At 48.1% G+C, this 25,687-nt stretch overlaps 1 protein-coding gene across 2 annotated transcripts in view; it reads left to right on the top strand.

Moving 5' to 3' along the window:
• Positions 1-25,687, top strand: part of SCAPER (S-phase cyclin A associated protein in the ER) — a 251,036-nt gene that overhangs the window by 67,306 nt on the left and 158,043 nt on the right. For both annotated transcript variants that reach the window (XM_060259908.1, XM_060259909.1), the window contains 5 exons: positions 7,291-7,446; positions 8,787-8,929; positions 15,658-15,739; positions 17,150-17,302; positions 19,035-19,142. In XM_060259908.1, the coding sequence (XP_060115891.1) occupies positions 7,291-7,446; positions 8,787-8,929; positions 15,658-15,739; positions 17,150-17,302; positions 19,035-19,142 (642 nt within the window). The remainder of the gene's footprint in view (positions 1-7,290; positions 7,447-8,786; positions 8,930-15,657; positions 15,740-17,149; positions 17,303-19,034; positions 19,143-25,687) is intronic.

Genomic DNA, 25,687 nt, shown 5'->3' with positions numbered 1-25,687 from the left:
CATCCAGTCCAACACTCTGTGTCACATAAGAACATAAGAGAAGCCATGTTGGATCAGGCCAGTGGTCCATCCAGTCCAACACTCTGTGTCACATGATAAGAACCTAAGAGAAGCCATGTTGGATCAGGCCAATGGCCCATCCAGTCCAACACTCTGTATCACATAAGAACATAAGAGAAGCCATGTTGGATCAGGCCAGTGGCCCATCCAGTCCAACACTCTGTGTCACATAAGAACATAAGAGAAGCCATGTTGGATCAGCATAATGGCCCATCCAGTCCAATGCTCTGTGTCATCGGGAGGTCCATCAGTGGGGCCAGAACTCCAGAAGCCTTCCCAGTCTTACCCCCCTAGCACCAAGGATACAGAGCATCACTGCCCCAGACATCAGAACATAAGAGAAGCCATGTTGGATCAGGCCAATGGCCTATCCAGTCCAACGCTCTGTGTCACACAGTGGCCAAAAAAACCCAGGTGCCATCAGGAGGTCCATCAGTGGGGCCAGAACTCCAGAAGCCCTCCCACTCTTACCCCACCCCCCCAAGCACCAAGAATACAGAGCATCACTGCCCCAGACATAAGAACATAAGAGAAGCCATGTCGGATCAGGCCAATGGCCCATCCAGTCCAACACTCTGTGTCACACAGCGGTCAGAACTCAGGTGTCATCAGGAGGTCCACCAGTGGGGCCGTAATGCCAAAAGCGTTCCCACTGGGTCTCCTCAGTTTTGCCTGGTTTCTTGGGAATAATTTTTTTTTTTTAAAAATTACTGTCGAGTCACAGCCAATTTATGGCTACATCATGGGGGTTTGGAGGGTTTGCCGTTGCCTGCCTCTGCATCTGACCCTGGACTTCCTTGTTGGTCTCCCATCCAAGGACTAACCAGGACTGCCTCTGCTTAGCTTCCGAGACCTGATGAGGTTAGGCTAGCCTGGGCTACCCAGCCCAGGGCATGCAAATTTTACAAAGTCTGAAATGGGGGGGGGGGGGGGGGGAAGAAAATTTCAGGCAGGGCATAGCTTTCCATGAGGACCTGGACCATCGATATTTTATGTCCAGCCCAGGGGTGGCCAAACCGTGGCACTTTCACACATATTGTGTGACTTTCAAAATCTCTAGTACTCCACCGGCCAGCTTGCAGAAGGCATTTGTCTCTAAATCACTTCTCCATCCAAGCCAGCTGGTGGCTTGGAGAATGCATTTAAAATTCAAGATGATTTCTTTCCTCCTGCCTTAAGAACATAAGAGAAGCCATGTTGGATCAGGCCAATGGCCCCTCCAGTCCAACACTCTGTGTCACACACTGGCCAAAATACACACACACACACACATATATATATATATATACACACACACACTGTGGCTAATAGCCACTGATGGACCTCTGCTCCATATTTTTATCTAACCCCCTCTTGAAGCTGGCTATGCTTGTAGCCGCCACCACCTCCTGTGGCAGTGAATTCCACGTGTTAATCACCCTTTGGGTGAAGAAGTACTTCCTTTTATCCGTTCTAACCCAACTGCTCAGCATTTTCATTGAATGCCCACGAGTTCTTGTATTGTGAGAAAGGAAGAAAAGTACCTCTTTCTCTACTTTCTCCATCCCATGCATTATCTTGTAAACCTCTATCATGTCACCCCGCAGTCAATGTTTCTCCAAGCTAAAGAGTCCCAAGCGTTTTAACCTTTCTTCATAGGGAAAGTGTGCCAAGCCTTTAATCATTTTCGTTGCCCTTTTCTGCACTTTTTCCAATGCTATAATATCCTTTTTGAGGTGCGGTGACCAGAATTGCACAAGGACCTGGACCGTCAATATTTTATGTCCAGCCCGGGGGTGGCCAAACTGTGGCACTTTCACACATATTGTGTGACTCAAAATCTCTAGTACTCCACTGGCCAGCTTTCAGAAGGCATTTGTCTCTAAAAACACTTCTCCATCCAAGCCAGCTGGTGGCTTGGAGAATGCATTTAAAATTCAAGTTGCTTTCTTTCCTCCTGCCTTCCTTCCTTCCTGTCTTGTGGTTGTCAAACATCTGCCGCTCATGTATAGTGGCTCTCAAACATCTAATATATATTCTATGTACCCCTTTTTTAAAGCAAGTTTGCCCCTCCCCCCCCCCCCCCGGTCCAGCCTTTTCCCCCTGCGGAAACCTAAAACAGCTTAACATAATTCTCCTCTCCTCCATTTTATCCTCGTTAGGACCGCCTTGTTAAAGTAGCACCTCAAAGACAAACAAAATATGTGGCTGGGTATTTGCTTCTGTGAGTAGCTGCTCACTTCTCCAGACACCAGTGACTCACAAAAGCTCTTCCCCTGCCACAAATTTTGTTATCTTTTAGAAGAAGAAGAAGATGATATTGGATTTATATCCCGCCCTCCACTCCGAAGAGTCTCAGAGCGGCTCACAATCTCCTTTACCTTCCTCCCCCCACAACAGACACCCTGTGAGGTAGATGAAGATATTGGATTTATAGCCCGCCCTCCACTCCGAAGAGTCTCAGAGCGGCTCACAATCTCCTTTCCCTTCCTCCCCCACAACAAACACCCTGTGAGGTAGATGAAGATATTGGATTTATATCCCGCCCTCCACTCCAAAGAGTCTTAGAGCGGCTCACAATCTCCTTTCCCTTCCTCCCCCACAACAGACACCCTGTGAGGTAGATGAAGATATTGGATTTATATCCCGCCCTCCACTCCGAAGAGTCTCAGAGCGGCTCACAATCTCCTTTTCCTTCCTCCCCCACAACAGACACCCTGTGAGGTAGATGAAGATATTGGATTTATATCCCGCCCTCCACTCCGAAGAGTCTCAGAGAGGCTCACAATCTCCTTTCCCTTCCTCCCCCACAACAGACACCCTGTGAGGTGGGTGGGGCTGGAGAGGGCTCTCACAGCAGCTGCCCTTTCAAGGACAACCTCTGCCAGGGCTATGGCTGACCCAAGGCCATGCTAGCAGGTGCAAGTGGAGGTGCCCCTGGACTCCTGCTCGTTTCTGCTGCTACAGACAGACCAACCAACTTGTAAAGTAAGTTTGGGAGCGTGTGACTGGCCCAACGTCACCCAGCGGGTTGTGGCCAAGCGTGGATTTGAACCCGGGTTTCCTGGAAGCCTAGTCCAATGCTAACCGCTGGTCCCCCACCAGTTTACAGCATCTTGGCAATATGGCAGATTTTTCAGCCAAGTATTCATAACCACCTGCGATTCAGGCATGGCGTTCCCACAATTGCCATCCGTTGCTTGTACAGACTGGCATCTTAAAATTTACACTTTCCTATATGCAGAACCCCGACGTGCGCCCACTCCAGAGAACCAGTTTGGTGTAGTGGTGAAGTGTGCGGACTCTTATCTGGGAGAACCGGGTTTGATTCCCCACTCCTCCACTTGCACCTGCTGGAATGGCCTTGGGTCAGCTATAGCTCTGGCAGAGGTTGTCCTTGAAAGGGCAGCTGCTGTGAGAGCCCTCTCAGCCCCACCCACCTCACAGGGTGTCTGTTGTGGGGGGAGAAGATATAGGAGATTGTAAGCTGCTCTGAGTCTCTGATTCAGGGAGAAGGGCAGGATATCAATCTGCCATTCTTCTTCTTCCCCTCCCACGGGGGAAAATCTTTGTGCGCGTGGCATGATGCTGTCACCCACTGAAGTGCTGTTGTTTCTGGCTGCCGAGGGGCGGGGGAATTTCTCCGACCCTTCAGCGTCCAGAAACAACGAGCGGCAATTTCAGGCTTCTGTGTTCTCCTCGGAGAACCCCGAAGCTTGAAAGCATCCAGTCGGTGGCTCAGGGATGGCATGAGGGGAGGACGTGCCCGCCCTATGCCCACGTTAGGAGCTGGTGCCCTAGGCAATTGCCTAAGTCACCTAGGCAATTGCCTAAGTCGCCTTGCCTGTATGTGGAATCTGATCTCCCGCCAAGCGGGGAAGGTTCATGAAGGGAAGATTTTAAAACGGCACATGACAGAGCTATGGATGGAAACAGTGGCAGCAGCTGGAGCCCCCTCGCTGCGCAGCTGAAGAAAGCTCCAAGATAACATTTGTTTTCTTCTTTTTTTTGCAGCCTTTCTGCTGCTCGTAGAGAGCGGAGCCGATCCCATACGAAGTAATTTAATTAAAGCGTTCTGTCGCGGCTCGCCAAATTAAAGTCGCTCGGGTCCCCCATCTTTCCACTTCAGCTGTCCAAGAGCGTTTGGAGTCTTTCCCGGTTCATGCACCAAGCCTGTCCTCACGGTTTAAAAGTATCGTCGGCAGAACTGCTGACATCGCCATCCGGGCCTTCTTGAATGCCCAGGGAGATGAATGAGTCAGCAACATTCCCCCCCCCCCCCAGAGTCCTGCTGAAGTTATTTAAATGTGCAAAAGAGCTAATTTTGGTGGCTTTGAATGTACAGCTACGCTGCCTGACCCTCCAGCCGTGCAAATATCCACCCTGTTTGCTTGCTGTGTGATCTTAAGCAAAGGAACACAAAAATCACTCTCTTGTATATGTAATCGGTATTATAATGGATAAGAGTAGAACAGTGAAAAACAGCATATAGCACATTGTACGATACATGCGAGATATAATTAATTCATACAAAATAAAGTATCAATAAAGTCCATGGTATTCAAAGTCAAAAGTCCACTGGAAACAGAACCAACATTGAAGACTCCAAACAGTGTACAAGAGACTCTACTTCAGGGGTGGCCAAACTGTGGCTCGGGAGCCACATGTGCTCTTTCACACATATTGTGTGGCTCTTGAAGCTCCCATCGCCCCATTGGCCACCTTGGAGAAGGCATTTAAAGTCTCTTTAAATCGGTTCTCCAAGCCAAGCTTGAAGAAGACATTTAAAATTGGGGAGGGTTTTTTACCTCTCTCTCCCTCCTGGAGAGCCAGTTTGGTGTAGTGGTTAAGTGTGCAGACTCTTATCTGGGAGAACCGGGTTTGAGTCCCCACTTCTCTACTTGCGCCTGCTAGCATGACCTTGGGTCAGCCATAGCTCTGGCAGAGGTTGTCCTTGAAAGGGCAGCTGCTGTGAGAGCCCTCTCCAGCCCCACCCGCCTCACAGGGTGTCTGTTGTGGGGGAGGAAGGTAAAGGAGATTGTAAGCCGCTCGGAGACTCTTTGGAGTGGAGGGCGGGATATAAATCCAATATCTTCATCTACCTCACAGGGTGTTTGTTGTGGGGGGGGGGGAGGGAAAGGAGATTGTGAGCTGCTCTGAGACTCTTCGGAGTGGAGGGCGGGATATAAATCCAATATCTTCATCTACCTCACAGGGTGTTTGTTGTGGGGGGGGGGAGGGAAAGGAGATTGTAAGCCGCTCGGAGACTCTTTGGAGTGGAGGGCGGGATATAAATCCAATATCTTCATCTACCTCACAGGGTGTTTGTTGTGGGGGAGGAAGGTAAAGGAGATTGTGAGCCGCTCTGAGACTCTTCGGAGTGGAGGGCGAGATATAAATCCAATATCTTCATCTACCTCACAGGGTGTTTGTTGTGGGGGAGGAAGGGAAAGGAGATTGTGAGCCGCTCTGAGACTCTTCGGAGTGGAGGGCGAGATATAAATCCAATATCTTCATCTACCTCACAGGGTGTTTGTTGTGGGGGAGGAAGGGAAAGGAGATTGTGAGCCGCTCTGAGACTCTTTGGAGTGGAGGGCGGGATATAAATCCAATATCTTCATCTACCTCACAGGGTGTTTGTTGTGGGGGAGGAAGGTAAAGGAGATTGTGAGCCGCTCTGAGACTCTTCGGAGTGGAGGGCGAGATATAAATCCAATATCTTCATCTACCTCACAGGGTGTTTGTTGTGGGGGAGGAAGGGAAAGGAGATTGTAAGCCGCTCTGAGACTCTTTGGAGTGGAGGGCGGGATATAAATCCAATATCTTCATCTACCTCACAGGGTGTCTGTTGTGGGGGAGGAAGGGAAAGGAGATTGTGAGCCGCTCTGAGACTCTTCGGAGTGGAGGGCAGGATATAAATCCAATATCTTCATCTTCTTCTCCTCCCTCCCCACCTTCTTGCCTGTTTGCCTTCCTGTCCTGTGGCTCTCAAACATTTGATGTTCATGTCTTGCAGCTCTCAAACATCTGATGTTTAGTCTATGTGGCTCTTCTGTTAAGCAAGTTGGGCCACCCCTGCTCTACTTGCTTCACAGGAACCTTCCAAGAAATTGTCTATAAGCATCAGAGTCTAGCGATTCCATAATAAATTGATTATAAGCAATAATGCCTTTCGTGTATTAAGTTTTCTACAGAGTTTGATATGCACCATTTCAGGTACTTCCTGTGTCAGTGGATGATAAATATGTCCAAGAGAGGACTCAGAAGATGTGCAATAACTACTAGGTATAAATTATGTAATGATGGAGCCCATCATATTTCTTAACACAATGATAAGTAGTACAGCAGGCTAAAGCAAGCAAACAAATGAGAATGGTTCTTTATTTGCATCCAGTGCCGAACTGTGAAAAAGTACTCCTCTTGCAGTTGGATTGGCAGGAGGTTAAATGAGCAGCTGTCAAAACCCAGCAAAGACAAATAAATGATTAAGCAGGGCATGTTTTGGGGGACAGTGGGATGGCTTCTGGAGTTCTGGCCTTACTGGTGGACCTCAGTTCTGACCCCTGCATAACACAGAGTGTTGGACTGGATGGGCCGTTGGCTTGATCCAACATGGCTTCTCTTAAGTTCTTACTCCTGGAGCAGTGATGCTCTTTATTCTTGGTGCTTTGGGGGCGACAGAGTTTTGTGGGGCTTCTGGAGTTCTGTCCCCATTGGTGGACCTCCTGATGGCACCTGGGTTTTGGCCACTATGTGACACAGAGTGCTGGACTGGATGAACCGTTGGCCTGATCCAGCATGGCTAGGGCTTTTTTTTGTAGCAGGAGCTGCTCTGCATATTAGGCCATGCCCCCTTTATATAGCCAATCCTCCTGGAGCTTCCAGTAGGCCCTGGACTAAGAGCCCTGTAAGCCCTTGGAGGATTGGCTACATCAGGGGTGTGTGGCCTAATATGCAAAGGAGCTCCTCCTACAAAAAAAGCCCTGACCGTGTTGGATTCTGTCATGTTCTTATGTTCCTACTTTTTTGCTGAGACCTTCTGGTCAACAAAGAGACAGCGTGGCATAAGTGATTAGATTGCTAGGCTGGAGAAGAGAGCAGAAGAGAAAGGCAATTGAAGCCGTTTCACATGCAGGCTTCTGTTCCACCATTATCGTTTCCAGAAGATTTGCATAGCACATAAGGCGCTCAGCCCCAGAGGCAGGTATTTGACTCCTCGTTTCTCATCGCTGAACTTTGGTTTCATTTCAGGTCAACGAAATCGCTTTTATAAATACTTTAGAGGCCCAGAATAAGCGTCATGATGTTCTGTCCAAGCTCAAAGAGTACGAACAGAGGCTGAACGAGCTGCAGGAAGAGCGTCAGCGAAGGCAGGAAGAGAAGCAAGCTCGGGATGAAGCTGTTCAGGTATAACTTGGCTGCAAACGGGCAGCAGATAAGTGTCGAAATATATGGAAGCGGACTGAGCGTGCTGTTTGCTTTGCTGACAGTGGATTGGAACTTACGATCCATGGATGCCGAGATCACAAGCAGTGTTCCCTCTAAGCTGCGGAGTCTTGTGAGCAAAAAATTCTACTTCGTGAGCTACCGGTATCAAAGTTGTGAGCTACTGCATAAATTAGTGTGCTCGGGGGCCATTTTTCTTGAGCCAGGACAAAAATGTGTGAGCTGGAGGCTAAAAATCTGTGAGCTAGCTCACACTGACTCAGCTTAGAGGGAACGCTGATCACAAGATCCTCGCTGCACTTTCCAAACTCTCGTTACGGAAGAGAAGTAAAGGAGAAATTTGACGCACAGCCTTCCCTTCTGCAGCCACCTGACCATAGCGACTATCTGAATACTTGAGCCCTGGGATAAAGTTTCCCCGGGGGTGGAAAAGGCCCCAGTGAGGCAGGAAGAGCAGGTGGGAAGAACTTGCTTCCTTCTGGTGGTTTGCAAGCTCCTAGCTAGCGGTCCCTTTGGGTCCATAAAAACATGGGAGGTCAGTGCCTGCGGATCCGTTTTGCTAACGGCAGCTCTTTTCCTCTGGCACTCATCCCAGAAGACTAGACTTCTGCATCAGAGGAAGACTGCAGCACAGAAAAGCCCCACGTTGAATAGAAAGGGTCTGGGAGATCCCACATAGAGCCGTGATGGCAGCCATCTTGTTTAAGATGTGCAAAAAGGGCTGCTCAGGCCTCAGATCCAGCAGGAGCTCACAGGAGCACAACTCCTGAACCTTTCTGAGGGTTCCCCCTCTTCCTCCCCACCTACCTTGTCCACTGAATAGTAGGTGCAGCTGCATAACAAACCCTGGATTAGGAGAGCAGGCAGCCAGCCAGCCCCCAGGGGCTTTGCCACGCTCCCAGCAGCCCTCATTAACCCCTGGAGAAGCCCACCCCACCCTTTCTCCACTTCTTATGTGATTTTGGCGGCAGGTGGCTTGCTGGCCTTTTGACTGTGAGGGGGGGGGGGTGGCCAAGGAGAGCCCCAGGTGAGCGAGGCCTGCTCAGGCTGGCTGGATCTCTAGCCAGCCCAAGCAGGCCTCGATCACCCGGGGCTCTCCCTTCTTGCATTGGGTTGCTTTTGGCTGGGGGGGGGGCAGCATATGCTAATGAGCTCCACCACCTATTTTTCTACAAAATGACCCCTGGGGCTGCTAAAGTAGGTGTTTGCTGGAGCACCAAAAGCTGTAATCCTGTATCTACTTAGAAGAAAAGTCCTACCTAAGAAAGTTTAAGAATAAAACAACAATTCTTTCTCTTTAGGAACGTAAAAGAGCTTTGGAAGCCGAACGGCAAGCCCGGGTGGAAGAGTTGCTAATGAGAAGGAAAGAGCAAGAAGCTCGAATTGAGCAGCAGCGCCAGGAGAAGGAGAGAGCCCGTGAAGATGCAGCTCGCGAGAGGGCCAGGTAGCTTGCTCTCATCCCTCAGACTTTGCCATAATGACCGCTTATGCTTACGACGGTTAACCGATATGCCTGACTTCAGGGGTGGGATTCTAGCAGTAGCTCCTTTGCATATTAGGCCACACACCCCTGATGTAGCCAATCCTCCGAGAGCTGACAAGGCTCTTTTGCAAGCTCTCGGAGGATTGGCTACATCAGGGGTGTGTGGCCTAATATGCAGAGGAGCTACTGCTAGAATTCCATCCCAGCCTGACTTTATATTTTTTAGTCAACGGCTGGACTTCAGCATTGTGCTCTGTGCGAGGCTTTCCCTTGAAAGCTGTTTAGAAGTTAACAGTCCAGAAATACAGAAGCCAGGTTGATTCCTGGGGTTAGCCGAAATGGATGTATCAAAGCCAGGCTCGGATCGTGATGGTTAGCAGAAATGTGTGACCTTACATTTTTAGTCACAACCTGGACTACTGTAATGTGCCCTGTGTGGGGGCATGCCCTTGAAGGCTGTTCAGAAATTATAGTTGGTCCAAACTGCAGCTGTCAGATTGATGCCTGGGGTTAGCTCAAATGGGTGTATTAAAGCTGATGAACTCTGGTAGCTGCCAGTGTGCTTCCTCGATGAATTCAGGGTGCTGATTCTTACAGACCAGGATTTCTTACAGAGAGGCAGAGCATTTTCTTCCCTGAGTTCCATCCCACCATCTGCCATCGATCTCTTCTGATATTAGGCTGGTGAGCATCACTGAATGGGCTTTCTCAGGAATGGCTCTTGGTTTAAAGAACCAGCCTTGATGTGATTTGCCAGAGTTAGGTCTTCAGCCTTTTAAAGAGAGGCCTGAACAACTCATTGGTTCACCCTGTCCCCGAACAACTTATTGGTTCGCCCTGTCCCTGAACAACTCATTGTTTCGCCTGTCCCTGAACCACTCATTGGTTCGCCTGTCCCTGAACCACTCATTGGTTTGCCCTGTCTCTGAACAACTCATTGGTTCGCCCTGTCCCTGAACAACTCATTGGTTCACCTTCTGATTGTCCCCTTCCCCCACCCATCTTGAATTGTTTAGGTGAATTGATTTTTTTGGGGGGGGGCAGTTCTTATAGTTAGCTTTGTATGTGTGTCTCTTTGAGAGCATTGTTAAGTGAAAATGAAGAAACCATACAAAATTAACTATATATTATCCACAGTTTAAAACTTTTTATCCCAGTATAGTTTATACAGGGATGTCAAACATGCGGTCCGGGGGCCAAGTCAGGTCCCTGGAGGGCTCCTATCAAGCCCCTGAGCAACTGTCTTCTACTCCGCCTCTCTTGGTTCCTTCTGCATTACAGTTTGCTTTGCCAGGCTTGCTCAATCACACAGGAGCTACAGAGCAAAACCTCTGTTTTCTCCATTAGCTGAGGCTCCTCCCTTGGGGAGAAAAGGAGCGGGGGAGGCAGAGCTTGTTTTTCCAGGCTCTCTAAATTGCACAGCAGAGCTACTGAGCCAAGCCTCTCTTCCTTCTATTGGCCGAGGCTCCCATCCCCGGGGAAGGAAGGAAAGAGTCAGAACTTCCTTTGCCCAGTTTTCTGGATCCCACGGGAGAAATACAAAGAAAGCACCTTTAAGACTAACAATCGCTAACATTTTAAGCATTTTTAAAGTTTTTTAAAAAAATATTTAAATGCGTTTGTCTTTGTCCTTTATAAAGTTTATCTCTGTGCTACCTAATCTTAACTAGGTACACATATGTCCTGGTCCGACATGGCCTGGCCTGACAAGGTCTCATTTATGTCAGATCCGGCCCTCCTAACAAATGAGTTTGACACCCCTGGTTTACTAGACCGTGCACCTTTTGGGGAGTTGATTGTTTGGTCATTGTGGATTCTCTGTGGCTTCTTATTCCCTATTTTGTTTATTGTGCAGTGAGGTGACATAAGATGCCCTCTGACATCAAGTTGTTTAAAAAGAGGATGGGAAGGGTAGGAGAGAGAGAAGTGTGGGAAGCCCTGATGAGCCAGTTTGGTGTAGTGGTTAAGTGTGTGGACTCTTATCTGGGAGAACCGAGTTCGATTCCCCACTCCTCCACTTGTACCTGCTAGCATGGCCTTGGGTCAGCCATAGCTCTGGCAGAGGTTGTCCTTGAAAGGGCAGCTGCTGTGAGAGCCCTCTTCAGCCCTACCCACCTCACAGGGTATCTGTTGTGGGGGAGGAAGGTAAAGGCGATTGTGAGCTGCTCTGAGAGTCTGTCCTTGAAAGGGCAGCTGCTGTGAGAGCCCTCTTCAGCCCTACCCACCTCACAGGGTATCTGTTGTGGGGGAGGAAGGTAAAGGCGATTGTGAGCTGCTCTGAGAGTCTGTCCTTGAAAGGGCAGCTGCTGTGAGAGCCCTCTTCAGCCCTACCCACCTCACAGGGTATCTGTTGTGGGGGAGGAAGGTAAAGGAGATTGTAAGCCGCTCTGAGACTCTTCGGAGTGGAGGGCGGGATATAAATCCAATATCATCATCATCATGTTTGATTGTTTTCCTGGAATACGTGGCCGCCTTCTGCAGTCCAGACCAGTCCAGACTCAAGACTCCTGTCCTCGTCACTGTGTGGCCGAGAGATCAGGATCAGGCCGACTCAGTCCTTCCCTCTCTTCTCCCAGGAAGACGAGTGACATCACAAAAGAGAGTGTCATAGACCAATCACGTTTGCGGTCAGGTCGTGAGTTAGACCTTTTTGGGTTCCGTACAGTCTCACTTACAAGACTGCATCTGTGCAGATTGCAAGAGGCACCTAGACAGTTGTGGGAAATCGAGAGCACCTGCCCAGCCGCTTAGTCCCTTTCTGATCGAACACGCAGAGAGCAGTGGCAGGAAGAGAAAGAGAGAGAGCCCTCGGTGGGTGTTTTCATCTTTCATTGGGTGGTCATTTCTGCAGCTTCGGGGGATGCTGGGTCCCACCACTATCCTGCCAACTTTGAGCGATTGAACCAGTAGCCAATCCCTGACCTCGCGGGAAGAGGGGGGAGGGGTTTTCATTGAGAAAATACCACAGGGGGTGAGTCAAATGGTCCCAGCGTAGGTGTTCTGGAGGAATCTGAATCCTTCTCAAAGCTTTATTTTCATTCAAAAACAAAGTCACGTGTAACCGTCAGTCCAGCCCTTTGTGCGTTTGGTGGTGATCAAAGGTGTGCCAAATTGCCGTGGTCTTAATTTCCCAGAGCACAAGGCATATAGGGCTGGATCTTGCCAACATTTCCACTCAATTGCAACTGGTTTCCTTCTTTATCCTGTCCCACATGGCTTTTGTCCGCACTGGCTCCCTTGATTCCTGAAGCCCAAATCATATAGGGTTAGATCAGCTTTTCTACTTAGGCTCCTCATCCCAAATGCCTTTTGTCCACACAGGATTGCCTAATTCCCAAAGCACAAGTCTTGTAGGGTTGGATCTTACCAGCTTCTCCACTGTATCACAGGTGGCTTCCCTCTTCATGGAATCTTTTCTGTTCCTCATGGTTTTTGTCCACAGCATCGTGTAATACTCAAAGCCCAAATCATGTAGGACTGGATTCTGCCAGCTTTTCAGTCACAGTTGGTTTCCCTCCTTGTTGAATGCTCCCGTCCCACATGGCCTCTGTCCACGTGGGACCACCTGATTCCCGAAACCCAAATCATGTACGGTTGGAATCTAGTTTTTCCACTCTGTCACATCTGGTTTCCCTCTTCATTGAAGGCGCTCATAACAAATGGTTTTTGTCCACATGAGACCACCTGATTTTTGAAGTCTATATGTCAGGGGTGGCCAAACTTGCTTAACCTAAGAGGCACATAGAATAAACATCAGATGTTTGAGAGTCGCAAGACATGAACATCAGGTGTTTAAGAACAGGAAGGAAGGAAAATATATTGGGGGAGGGAGAGGTGGAAAGAAAGCATCTTTAACTTCAAATCCATTCTCCAACTTGCCAGCTGGTTTCGCTTGGAGAAGTGATTTGAAGAGAGAAATGTCTTCTCCAAGCTGGCCGACAGGGTGGTGATGACTTTGAGAGCTACACAATATGTGTGAAAGAGCCACAGTTTGGCCACCCCTGCTGTATGGAGTTGGATCCTACCAGTTTTTCCATTCAGTCGTAACTGGTTTCTCTCTGGCGCAAGGTTCCCTCATCCCACATGACTTTTGTCCACACGGAACCACCTGATTTCTGAAGCCCGAGTCACATAGGGTTGGATCCTACCCAGGGCTTTTTTTGTAGCAGGAACTCCTTTGCATATTAGGCCATACCCCCATGATGTAGCCAATCCTCCTGGAGCTTACAATAGGCCCTGCAAGAAGAGCCCTGTAAGCTCTTGGACGATTGGCTACATCAAGGGGGTGTGGCCTAATATGCAAAGGAGTTCCTGCTACAAAAAAAAAAGCCCTGATCCTACCGGCTTTTCCAATCTATCACATCTAAATTCCCTCTTGAGGGGCCCCCCACGTTTTTGTCCACGCGGGATCACCCGATTCCTGATCACTACAATCCTGTTTTAGCAACAGAATGCCATTGTTCAGAGCACCAGGTGGAAAAGACGCAAACCAGCCAGCGTTTAGCTGGAGAACATGGGCTTGACACCCCAGCATCAAGCGCAACAGTGAGCCACTCTGTACTTTAAGTAGGGAACAGCATGCTGTCATGCTAGGATGAGCGCTAACCATTTGGAAGAATTCTGCCCTGTTGGGAATTACGTACCTGCCTTTGGGGTGAGGGAAATGTCCCCGAATAGTGAGACATAAATAGCAGGGAAAGTTTCACACATCCATATTGGCAATTAAGGCCCTGTTAGGAAAGGATTAAAATCTGTGAAGCTGCCAGCTTGGATTCCTTCTGCCCTCATGGTGCATTGAACTCGATTATTGGAAATGTCTTATGCGCTACTTCGGAATGGCTTGGGTTTTAAAGAACAGGCGAGCAGAATTTTGTCGTGTTTAGCCGCCTCTGTTCATGCAGCCTTACTTTAAAAGTTAGGAAATGTCCACTGTTTTATTACCTTCTTTGTGTGTGTGTGTGTCAGTTCCCCAAATCTATGTATCTGTCTGTCTGTCATCTCTCTCTCCCTCCCTCCCTCTCTCCCTCTCCCTCTCTTTCTCTGTCAGTCATCCATCATTGCCCTCCCTCACTCCATCCCCTCCATGAATCGGTCCTGCAGTGCTGAGAATAATCTTCCTGAGGGTCAGAAAGTTCTGCATGAATGGAGAGGAGTGCAGGAAAACACTGCATTCAGTTTCCAGACCGGTAGGAGACTACCTTTAGATCAGATAAAAGGAAGTACTTCTTTACCCAAAGAGTAATTAACATCTGGAATTCATTGCCACAGAAAGTGGTGGCAGCTGCAAGCATAGACAGCTTCTAGAGGGAATTGGAGAAATATATGGAGTAGAGGTCCATCAATGGCTTTAGCCACGAGGTATAGATGAAATCTTCTTTCTAGGGCAGTGATGCTCTGGGTGCTTGTGGGGCCACAGCAGAAGGGTTTCTGGAGTACTGGCTCCACTGGTGGGCCTCCTGATGGCTCCTGGGTTTTGGCCACTGTGTGACACAGAGGACTGGACTGGATGGGCCATTGGCCTGCTCCAACATGGTTTCTCTTATGTTCTTACCTTGAAATACAGTTACTTCAAATGTTTGTTGGGTTTTTGAGTTTTGATTCCCAAAATGTATCTCCTGGGCAGAAAAGCCTCAGTCACCTTCACTGGTAAAACATTTTCTGTGCTCTTGAGGGTGTACCATGTATCAGCTGCCAGAGATATTCATTGTTGCAACTTGATGCTATTACAATAAACAGGGAGGCTAAGCAGGCTGGGCATCTTAAAAGCAGACAGAGGTTCTGTGTTTCCATATTTGGGACACATGCTTGGCATGCAGAAAGTCCCAAGATTCAGTCCTTGGCATTCCAATTAAAGGATCTCAAGGTGCAGTCAAAACATGTAGCCAGTGTTCCCTCTAAGCTGAGTTAGTGTGAGCTAGCTCACAGATTTTTAGCCTCCAGCTCATGCATTTTTTGTCTTAGCTCAGGAAGGATGACCCCAGAGCACACTACATATGAACATATGAAGCTGCCTTCTACTGAATCAGACCCTCGGTCCATCAAAGTCAGTATTGTCTACTCAGACTGGCAGCAGCTCTCCAGGGTCTCAAGCTGAGGTTTTTCACACCTATTTGCCTGGACCCTTTTTTTGGAGATGAACATATGAAGCTGCCTTATACTGAATCAGACCCTTGGTCCATCAAAGTCAGTATTGTCTTCTCAGACTGGCAGCGGCTCTCCAGGGTCTCAAGCTGAGGTTTTTCACACCTATTTGCCTGGACCCTTTTTTGGAGATGCCGGGGATTGAACCTGGGACCTTCTGCTTCCCAAGCAGATGCTCTACCACTGAGCCACCGTCCCTCCCCAAATGCTAGGGATTGAACCTGGGACCTTCTGCTTACCAAGCAGATGCTCTACCACTGAGCCACCGTCCCTCCCCACTAATTTATGCGGTGGCTCACAACTTTAATGTCAGTAGCTCATAAAGTAGAATTATTGCTCTGCAGCTTAGAGGAAACATTGCATGTAACACGAGCTGGTCGTAGAATCCTGATATAATCATGCGGACTGTAAAGACTCGCTTTTTTTGGTATGTTCTCTCACATTTAAAAAAAGAAAAGATCGGCAAGTCAACACACCATTTGTTGAGAACCGGCATGAATCCATTCTTTGTATTCAGCTTTTCAACACGGAGCTTCTTATTTTGGTAGAGATCGAGAGGAGAGGCTAGCGGCTCTGACCGCAGCCCAACAGGAGGCCATGGAAGAACTCCAGAAGAAGATTCAGCTCAAGGTCAGTTGGAGATACGATAAGACTATTAAAGGAAGAAAAACAAAGTGGTCTCGGGGGACAGTCTAGAGCTGTTTAGTACAAACAGACCGCAGTTGCAAGAGGGACGAAAAGTGCCAGCAAACTATACTAAGCACTCATCTGGCCTCCCTGATCTTCCATATTTACTGGAATTTCCCTAGCTTTTCATTTTGATTACGTTTGTCCTTTCTGGTGCACAGGGAAGATGGGACTCGCTTAGTCCTTGAATGTCCTTCATTTAGGAAAGATAGAGATGGATAACACTGTTAGAAAAGGATGAGTTTCTGAGCAGGACAAGGATCCGAATATTATTAGGATAAAGATCCGAATATTATTAGGACAAGGATCTGAATATTATTAAATCCCTGGCCTCTTGTCTTTTAGTAATTCCACATAAAATACATTTTAAACAACTTTTATAGATAGGGTGGGCTTTGAAAGGAACAGGGAGGTTGGTTGGTTTGTTTGTTTTGGGAAAATAGTGTGTTTAGGCTTAAGCCTATGGCCAATAAAGGTGTACCATAAAAGAAAGGAAGGATGGCATTTATTCTTTCTGCCATTTTGGAGCTTCTTTTGTAGCCACATTTAAAACTTCTTCAGGCCACTATTTGTTTATTTTCCAAACACAATAGCTCAAAAGTGCGACAAATAGTCCCTGCACTAGCTGTGAAAAGGGAGTCACAGCAACTGTGCAAAGCTTCTCAACGGCAGTGAAGATACAAATCCTTAGATGTGTGTAACTGTTGATTAGTAGATACTCTCAGGTTTGCTGGTGGCAATGGTTGCTACTCAGAGAAGTTAGGTACCCCCCCCCTTGCCTTGGGATTAAGGAGAAGGGATGATGTCACTTAGAGAGCTGTGGGGCTTTTCTGACCTTTTGGAACCAAGAGGGAATGGGGCTTGTGAGTTCTGTTCCTTCTGGAACCATTCAGGTATCTTTTGAAAGGTATCTGAGAAATTTAAAATAACCTGATTAAGAATAAGAGACGAGATTGGATTTATACCCCACCCTTCACTACCTGAAGGAATCTCAGAGTGGCTTGCAATCTCCTTTCCCTTCCTCTCCCCACAGCAGACACCCTGTGAGGTAGGTGGGGCTGAGAGAGTTCTGATAGAAACTGCTCTTGAGAGGAACAGCTCTGCAAGAACTTGTGGCTGACTCAAGGTCACATCAGAAGGTACATGTGGAGGAGTGGGGCATCAAACCCAGTTCTCCCAGATAACAGTCCACACACTTAACCACTACACCAAACTGGCTAGTTAATTCTAGGATTTTTGCAAATGTAACATTTCTGGTCATTGGTATTTGATGCTAGACCGAGGACAGCGGTGTAGCGGTGGTGGGTTTTGTCACTTCTGCGTTCTTATTTTGGTTTCTTTGGTTGCACCCAGCACGATGAGAGCATCCGAAGGCACATGGAGCAGATAGAGCAGAGGAAAGAAAAGGCTGCTGAGCTGAGCAGCGGAAGACATGCAAATACAGACTACGCCCCAAAACTGACACCATATGAACGGAAAAAGCAGTGTTCATTGTGCAACGTCTTGGTAAGGTTACTGATAAAGTGTAGGGTACTTGATATTGTGTGATTCTAGGGATAAATGGAACGCTGGAGAAGCAGGAGAGGGACACGGCTTTGTGGTAGAGCCTCTGCTTTGCATGCAGAAGGTCCCGGGTTCAATCCCTGGCATCTCCACTTTAAAAAGGATCCAGGTATATGAAAGACCTTTTACATGACTCCCAGGAGAGCCAGTGCCGGTCAAAAGAAATGGTTCTGATCTTGATAGACTAGGGGTCTGATTCTATATCATGTGGATTCAAGAATGGTGGCTCGCAGGCTTTGAAGGTGAACTGGGCACAAGGTATAGATGGAACATTCTGTCTGGGGCAGTGATGCTCTTGGTGCTTGGGGGAGGGCAAGAGCGGGAGGGCTTCTGGAGTTCTGACCCCACTAGTGGACTCTGCTGATGGCACCTGAGTTTTGGCCACTGTGTGCCACAGAGCTTTGGACTGGATGGACCATTGACTGGATGGGCCATTGGCCTGATCCAGCATGGCTTCTCTTATATTCTTATGTCAAGGGCAGTGATGCTCTGTATTCTTAGTGCATGGGGGGCAAGAGTGGGAGGGCTTTTGGAGTTCTGGCCCCACTGGTAGACCTCCTGATGGCCCCTGGGTTTTGGCCACTGTGTGACACAGAGTGTTAGACTTGGATGGGCCACTGGCCTGATCCAACAGGACTTACGTTCTTAACGTCACCTGAGCCATGAATTCACTTTGTGAGTGCCTCTTTCTGTAGTACAAAAGGGATGCAACTGTCTTCCAGTTGTTTTTAGAAAGTGGGGCAGGAACAAGTGGGGCTTTTGCCCAGCAAGGCTTCTGATTGGCCATTGGGGATTTGATTGGCTGTGCAGATTTTTTTTTTTTATAAAAAAAACATTGCTTTCTTCGCAGTGTGACTGAATGTAAGTTGTGGCTGCCATTTTGAGACTGTGCCCACCATACTGTGTCAGAATTCCAAATGTGTTCACAGGCTCAAAATGTCTGGGGACAACTGCCCTAGGGTTTTCAAGACAACAAGACAGAAATAGTTCAATGTTGCCTTCCTTTGCATAGCAACTCTGGACTTCCTTGGTTGTCTCATGTTTAAGGACCAACCCTGCTTAGCTTTCAAGATGTGATAAGATCGGGCTAGTGCAAGCCATCTAGGTTGCAGCCTTCCTTAACCACCTTCTTGGAGAGCCAGTTTGGTGGAGTGGTGAAGTGCGTGGACTCTTATCTGGGAGAACCGGGTTTGATTCCCCACTCCTCCACTTGCACCTGCTGAAATGGCCTTGGGTCAGCCAGAGCTCTCTTATCTGGGAGAACCGGGTTTGATTCCCCACTCCTCCACTTGCAGCTGCTGGAATGGCCTTGGGTCAGCCATAGCTCTCTTATCTGGGAGAACTGGGTTTGATTCCCCACTCCTACACTTGCGCCTGCTAGCATGGCCTTGGGTCAGCCATAGCTCTGGCAGAGGTTGTCCTTGAAAGGGCAGCTGCTGTGAGAGCCCTCTCAGCCCCACCCACCTCACAGGGCGTCTGTTGTGGGGGAGAGAAGATAGAGGAGACTGTGAGCCGCTCTGAGTCTCTGATTCAGGGAGAAGGGCGGGGTATAAATCTGCAGTTCTTCTTCTTTGGCAAATTTTTAATTATTTATTTGACTAGCTGCGTGTAGAGACTAATAGATTGTGCTTTATTGTTTAAAAAAACAAAGCGCTCTCTCGATCCATTTCCCCAGATTTCCTCAGAGGTCTATCTTTTCAGTCACATCAAAGGGAAAAAACATCAACAAGCCGTGAGAGAGAACAGCAGCATCCAAGGGCGGGAGCTTTCGGATGAAGAAGTGGTACGTAAAATTCATTCCCCCCCCCCCCCCGCACAACCTTTGCAGGTTTTTTTGAGGGGGGGGGTGTTCCTGCCAGCCAGTTGGCTGATGGCTGACCAAAGCTCCCCCAAAATGGGGAAACCCCTGTAACCACCTAAGGCAAGGGTGTCAAGCATGTGGCCTGGGGGCCGAATCAGGCCCCTGGAGGGCTCCTATCGGGCCCCCAAGCAACTGGCTGTCATCTGCTTTCTTTTCACTATCTTCTGATTCCTTCTGCATCACAGCTTGCTTTGCAAGGCTTGCTCAATTGCACAGGAGCCACAGAGCAACCTCTATTTTCTCCATTGACTGAGGCTGCTCCCTTGGGGAGGAAGGGGGGTGGTGGAAGCAGAGTTTGTTTTTTTTCAGGCTCTCTCAATCGCACAGCAGAGTTACTGAGCCAAGCCTCTCTTACTTCTGTTGGCTGAGGCTCCTCCCTCCCTGTCCCCTGGGGAAGGGAGGAAAGAGATACAGCTTCTTTTTCCCAATTCCCTGAATCCCATGTGTCCCGGCCCAATCTGACATGGCCTGGCCCAACAAGGTCTCATTTATGTCAGATCCGGCCTTTATAACAAAAGAGTTCGACGCTCATGACCTAAGGGCTGGCAAACCCTACTTGGTGAGCACCAGGAAAGATTTCATTGGGCACCATCGTGCCCACGGGCATCACTTTGGGAACCCCTGCACTAGCCGCTCGCTTCGTTGACCTTTCTGTTTCCAGTAGTGGAGTATTTTTTTTAGCTGTTTTTAAAATATCAGTGGACCAAAATGCAATGATTTGATTTATTTTTAATTCTGTGCATTGGGCAATATTTTCATTCGTCTGCAAAGAAACCATTTACGGCTTTGATAGTTTTATTTTTTACCTGTGTTTCTGAAAATATTGTCATGTTTGAATAAGGTTTCCACTTGTCGCAGCGTCCCATTTTATATTTAATCAATGGAGGTACCTGCAGTGAGCACACTTAAAGTTATTGCTTGTCATTTCTGACGTCTTTATATTAAATGGCCCTTCTCCTTTTGACGTATAAGATTTTATTTATACCACCTCTGACCTAATAAAACCTCACCTTTGGCCTTCCACACTTGACACTTCAGATAACGTACACTTGGTCTTTGACACATTTTGTTGTGAGCTCAGCCGGAATAATGGCCACTTGTCTAGAAAGAAAGCTTGCTTGAATAGAAACCTCACCCCCAAGGTTTTTGCTTTTCTTTCCTTTTCTTTTTAAGCTGCCACAAGAGCCAGTCAAATCTGGAAAATCCTGTTGGCAAAAATTTATCTGTATTTACTTCATTCGTAAACTGTCTCACTGAGATTAAAGGTGGATTACATAATTAAAACAGTGCAGTAAGAACAGCATGCAATACAACAGTGAATAAAACTGGTTTACAAAATGAGAGAGAGCAGTGCACTAAAAACACTGCAATATGTGCGATGTAACTATGGCATGAGCCCCGTGGCACAGAGTGGTAAAGTTGCAGTCCTAAGCTCTGCTCATGACCTGAGTTTGATCCTGGCAGAAGCTGGGTTTTCAGGTAGCCGGCTCAAGGTTGACTTGGCCTTCCATCCTTCTGAGGTCGGTAAAATGAGTACCCAGCTTGCTTGAGGGGGAAAGTGTAGATGACTGGGGAAGGCAATGGCAAACTACCCTGTAAAAAGTCTGCCATGAAAACGCTGCAAAAGCAATGTCACCCCAGAGTCGAAAACGACTGATGCTTGCACAGGGGACCTTTCCTTTTGTTAAGAGCCCCATGGTGCAGAGTGGTAAAGCTGCAGTACTGCAGTCTGAACTCTCTGCTCACAACCTGGCAGCGGCACCTTACTGGTGGAACCAGCTGCCGGAGGAGGTGCGGGCCCTGCGGGACCTAGGGCAGTTCCGCAGGGCCTGCAAGACAGCCCTCTTCCGGCAGGCCTATAACACCTAAATGATACTTTGGATGGAACATCTTTGGATGGAACAAAATGCTCTTATAGACCGCTGGCTTTATTTTATCTTGTTTTATTAATTATGGTTTTATTGTATTTGTAAATGTTTTAAATGGAATTGTATGAATCATTATGTTGTGAGCCGCCCTGAGACACTTCGGTGAGAAGGGCGGGATATAAGTCCATTAAATAAATAAATAAACAAACAAACAAACAAACCTGAGTTCGATCTTGGCGGAAGCTGGGTTCAGGTAGCCGGCTCAGGTTGACACAGCCTTTCATCCTTCCGAGGTCAGTAAAATGAGTACCCAGCTCGCTGGGGGGAAAGTGTAGATGACTGGGGAAGGCAATGGCAAACCACCCCGTAAAAAGTCTGCCATGAAAACGTTGCGAAAGCAACGTCACCCCAGAGTAAAAAACGACTGGTGCTTGCACAGGGGACTACCTTGACCTTTAACTGTATAGCACTTACAAACAAGGTGACAGAACTGGATGTCAAAGTTTCCAAGCAATGTGTGTGGTCTTCGGGCTACGGCCTTTGGGAGGGGCTGGGGGATGGCTCCAGGACGCCTTTCTTGTGAGGAAGGTACATCTCAGACCGGGCTGGAGCGGGAGGTTTGTGTCACCTGAGCCCCCTTGCTCTTGCTGCCTCTTTCTCTCTCTGTAATTCCAGCCCCGGCAGCCCCAAGCTCTTCCCCCTCAGTGTACCTGATTTTCTCCCCTTAAATTGGCATCCTCTCTCACCCCCGCCCCCTCCCAATAACGCTATAATGGCTTTATCGGGACTGGCTGCGTCTGGAAGGAGCGAGGGTTCCGTCTTCGTCCCTCCCGTGGCGGTAGGAGGGATCCCGGAGACTGCTTGGTTTGCTCCTTGTCTCCTGCTGCACCTGAAAGTGCTGCCAGGTAAGGCGGCGCCCAGCCCCCCACCTCACCCTGTCCTCGTTCGCTGGTCTTCCGGGTGGGGGCAGGCAGGTTAAGGCCAGGGACGAGCCTTGGGATTCAACCTCCAGGCACAATGCAGTAAATAAAAACCCTTTGTAATGTATAAGAGTGACAGAAACTGCCTACTGTTTCTCAGATGTTGACAGCTCTCTTCCAAAACGCCAGCGTGGTGTAATGGCTAGAGAAGGGGTGTCAAATATGCAGTTCGGGGGTCAAATCAGGCCCCCGGAGGGCTCCTATCAGGCCCCCAAGCAAATGGCTGTCATCTGCTTCCTTCTCCCTCTCTCTTGCTACCTTCTGCATAACAGCTTGCTTTGCAATGCTTGCTCAATCGCACAGGAGCTAAAGAGCAAAGCCTCTATTTTCTCCATTGGCTGAGGGTCCTCCCACCCCAGTCCCTTGGGAAAGGAAGCAAAGAGCCAGCTTTAAGAGGGGATTAGATAAAAATATGGAGCAGAGGACCATCAGTGGCTATTAGACACAGTATATATATGTGTGTGTGTGTGTGAGTGTATATATGTGTGTATATGTGCGTGTGTGTAATACACACACACACACATATATTGGCCACTGTGTGACACAGAGTGTTGGACTGGAGGGGCCATTGGCCTGATCAAACATGGCTTCTCTTCTGTTCTTATGTGACGCAGAGTGTTGGACTGGATGGGCCATTGGCCTGATCCAACATAGCTTCTCTTATGTTCTTATGTGACGCAGAGTGTTGGACTGGATGGGCCATTGGCCAGATCCAACATGGCTTCTCTTATGTTCTTATGTGATACAGAGTGTTGGACTGGAAGGGCCATTGGCCTGATCCAACATGGCTTCTCTTCTGTTCTTATGTGACACAGAGTGTTGGACTGGAAGGGCTATTGGCCTGATCCAACCTGGCTTCTCTTCTGTTCTTATGTGACACGGAGTTTTGGACTGGAGGGGCCGCTGGCCTGATCCAACATAGCCTCTCTTATGTTCTTATGTGACACAGAGTGTTGGACTGGAGGGGCCATTGGCCTGATCCAACATGGCTTCTCTTCTGTTCTTATGTGGCACAGAGTGGGACTGTAGGGGCCACTGGCCTGATCCAACATGGCTTCTCTTCTGCTCTTATGTGACACAGAGTGTTGGACTGGAGGGGCCATTGGCAATTCTTCTTCTTCTTGTGTTGAAAGCGGCGTCCGTTGAAAGCAGATGCGAGTACACTTTGTGTAAAAAATGAAGTTCTAATGGAGGGGTTGATTAAAGTAATTGATCTAAACGAAAGGCTCAGCAGTCTTAATTCGTCTTGATCAAAATCAATCCACTGTGGCAGTGGGACGCATGAACTTTTACCTAAGTAGGAATTACACAGCGAGGAAAAGGTTGAGCGGACAAATAATAGTTTCTCTGTCGCAGCTTTTGGAATTACGAAAGCAGGACTTTGTGCTTGTGTCTTGGAGAAAGCTCTTTCTGTAAGGGTCTCATTTGATAGAGTCAGTTTGGTGTAGTGGTTAAGTGTGCAGACTCTTATCTGGTAGAACTGGGTTTGAGTCCCCACTCCTCCACTTACAGCTGCTGGAATGGCCTTGGGTTACCGATAGCACTGGCAGAGATTGTCCTTGAAAGGGCAGCTGCTGTAAAAGCTCTCTCAGCCCCACCACCTCACAGGGTGTCTGTTGTGGCTGGAAAAGATATAGGAGATTGTAAGCCGCTTGGAGTCTCTGATTCAGAGAGAAGGGCGGGGTATAAATGGGCCAATTCTGTAAGGATCTCATTTGATAGATGCTGAAGACACCCAATGGACTAATTCAGGGTTCTCCAAAGGCGTGCCCATGGGTGCCATGATGCCTGCTGACACCTTTCCTAGTGCCTGCCAAATATTAAAAAGTGGAAGAGGCTGGGTGAGATATTTGCCCAGCAGGACTTCTGATTGGCTGTGCAGATTGAAAGGCATCTGACATCTATTCTGTGTGGCTCTTACGTTAAGCAAGTTCGGTCTAGCTTCAGAGTTGTTCCTCCAGGCTTTTAGCCGAGTCGGGGTGATGATGATGATGATGATGATGATGATATTGGATTTATATCCTGCCCTATACTCTGAATCTCAGAGCGGTCATAAGCTCCTCTACCTCCACCCCCCCCCCCACAACAGACACCCTCTGTGGTAGGTGTGTTTGAGAGAGCTTTGACAAAAGCTGCCCTTTCAAGGACAACCTCTGCAAGACCTATGGCTGACCCAAGGCCATCTCAGCAGGTGCAAGTGGAGAAGTGGGGAATCAAACTCGGTTCTCCCAGATAAGAGTCTGCGCACTTAACCACTACACCAAACTGGTGTCTAAACTACATCGGCCTCCCTCCGCTGTACCCCGCTTATCCCGTGTATCGTCCACAGTTTCACCTGGTGTCTCGACAGCTGTTCAGAAATCAGTCAGTCATGAGCATGTCTAGATGCAGAAACTTCTAGGACCACTTCCCAGCTGTGCCGGATCGCCATCTGGCAGATTGCAGTTGTTGCTACAGATTTAGTATAGGATGATGTTTTAATTACTAGTTTTACTTTTGTTTCGGCCCGCCCTGAGCCCTGCAATGAAAGCGGGGGAGGACGGGATAAAAGTCCAATAGATAAATAAATAGCTTCAGATGGTGGCGGTGACCAACGGAGGGCCTCTAAAGATGACCGAAGTATACAGAGTGGACATACATCGGCAAGTCGTGCGAGGCAGCGGTGTGTAGTGGTCAGGTTATAACTGGAGAGACCAGTCCCCACTCCCCGGGTGTCCCTTTGGGCCAGTCGTGTTCAATACTCCCTCTAAGCTGTGGAGTCTTGTGAGCAAAAATTCTACTTTGTGAGCTGCTGGGATTAAAGTTGGGAGCCGCTGCATCAATTAGTTTGCTCTGGGGCCATTTTTCCTGAGCTAAAGACAAAAATGTGTGAGCCGGAAGCCAAAAAAACTGTGAGCTAGCTCACACTAACTCAACTTAGAGAGAATATTATTTGAGTTCTCTTAGCCTGTTGCTCCCTGATGGAAGGCACGAGATAAAAAAATGTGGTCAATAAATAAAACGTTCTGATCGAGAGAGCCGAGCCAGCGGCGTAGTCGCTGAGTCTCTCGAAACCCGGCTCTTCAATTCCAAATGAGTTAAGATAATTATAAATGTGTTAAAACTATAAAAACTGGAATTTATGTAAACTTTAAGCTGCATCGTACATCCTGGCAAAGTGCACCAACGCGTCTGCCTTGAGTTCTGTTTATTGTTCCAAAGCCAAAGTTCATTAACTTCCATTATTTATTTGGGTCATTTTTCATTCCCCCCGTAAGCCATTTTTTAAAATGTAAAATAGCTTCCTTCTTCAAAATCCCTTCTGGCTTCATGACAGCATCGTCATTGCTGGGTTTCTGAAAATAGCATTTCACGATTTCAGGCTTAATGGTGTTTTCTTTTACAAGCAGTTGGTGATTGTTAATAGAAGTGTGCATATAAAATAACTCTTGTGCGTTCCAAAGTGTGTTCGTGTAGCTGAACGCTGCCTTTGTTTGTGAAGGCTGGAATACTGCAAAGCTGTCTTTTGTCAGGTTCATAGAGAAATGGGTTCATTGTTAAAAGTATACCATACAGAGGAGCTCTAATGACTGCTAGTATGAGAATCAGTGCCTTTGTGTGTGTGTGTAAGAAATTGCAT

Source organism: Heteronotia binoei, chromosome 19 (assembly GCF_032191835.1).
Source record: "Heteronotia binoei isolate CCM8104 ecotype False Entrance Well chromosome 19, APGP_CSIRO_Hbin_v1, whole genome shotgun sequence".
Classification (NCBI taxonomy): Eukaryota; Metazoa; Chordata; class Lepidosauria; order Squamata; family Gekkonidae; genus Heteronotia; species Heteronotia binoei.
Note: the sequence above shows the minus strand (reverse complement) of the source record. Positions and strands in the feature narration are given on the sequence as shown.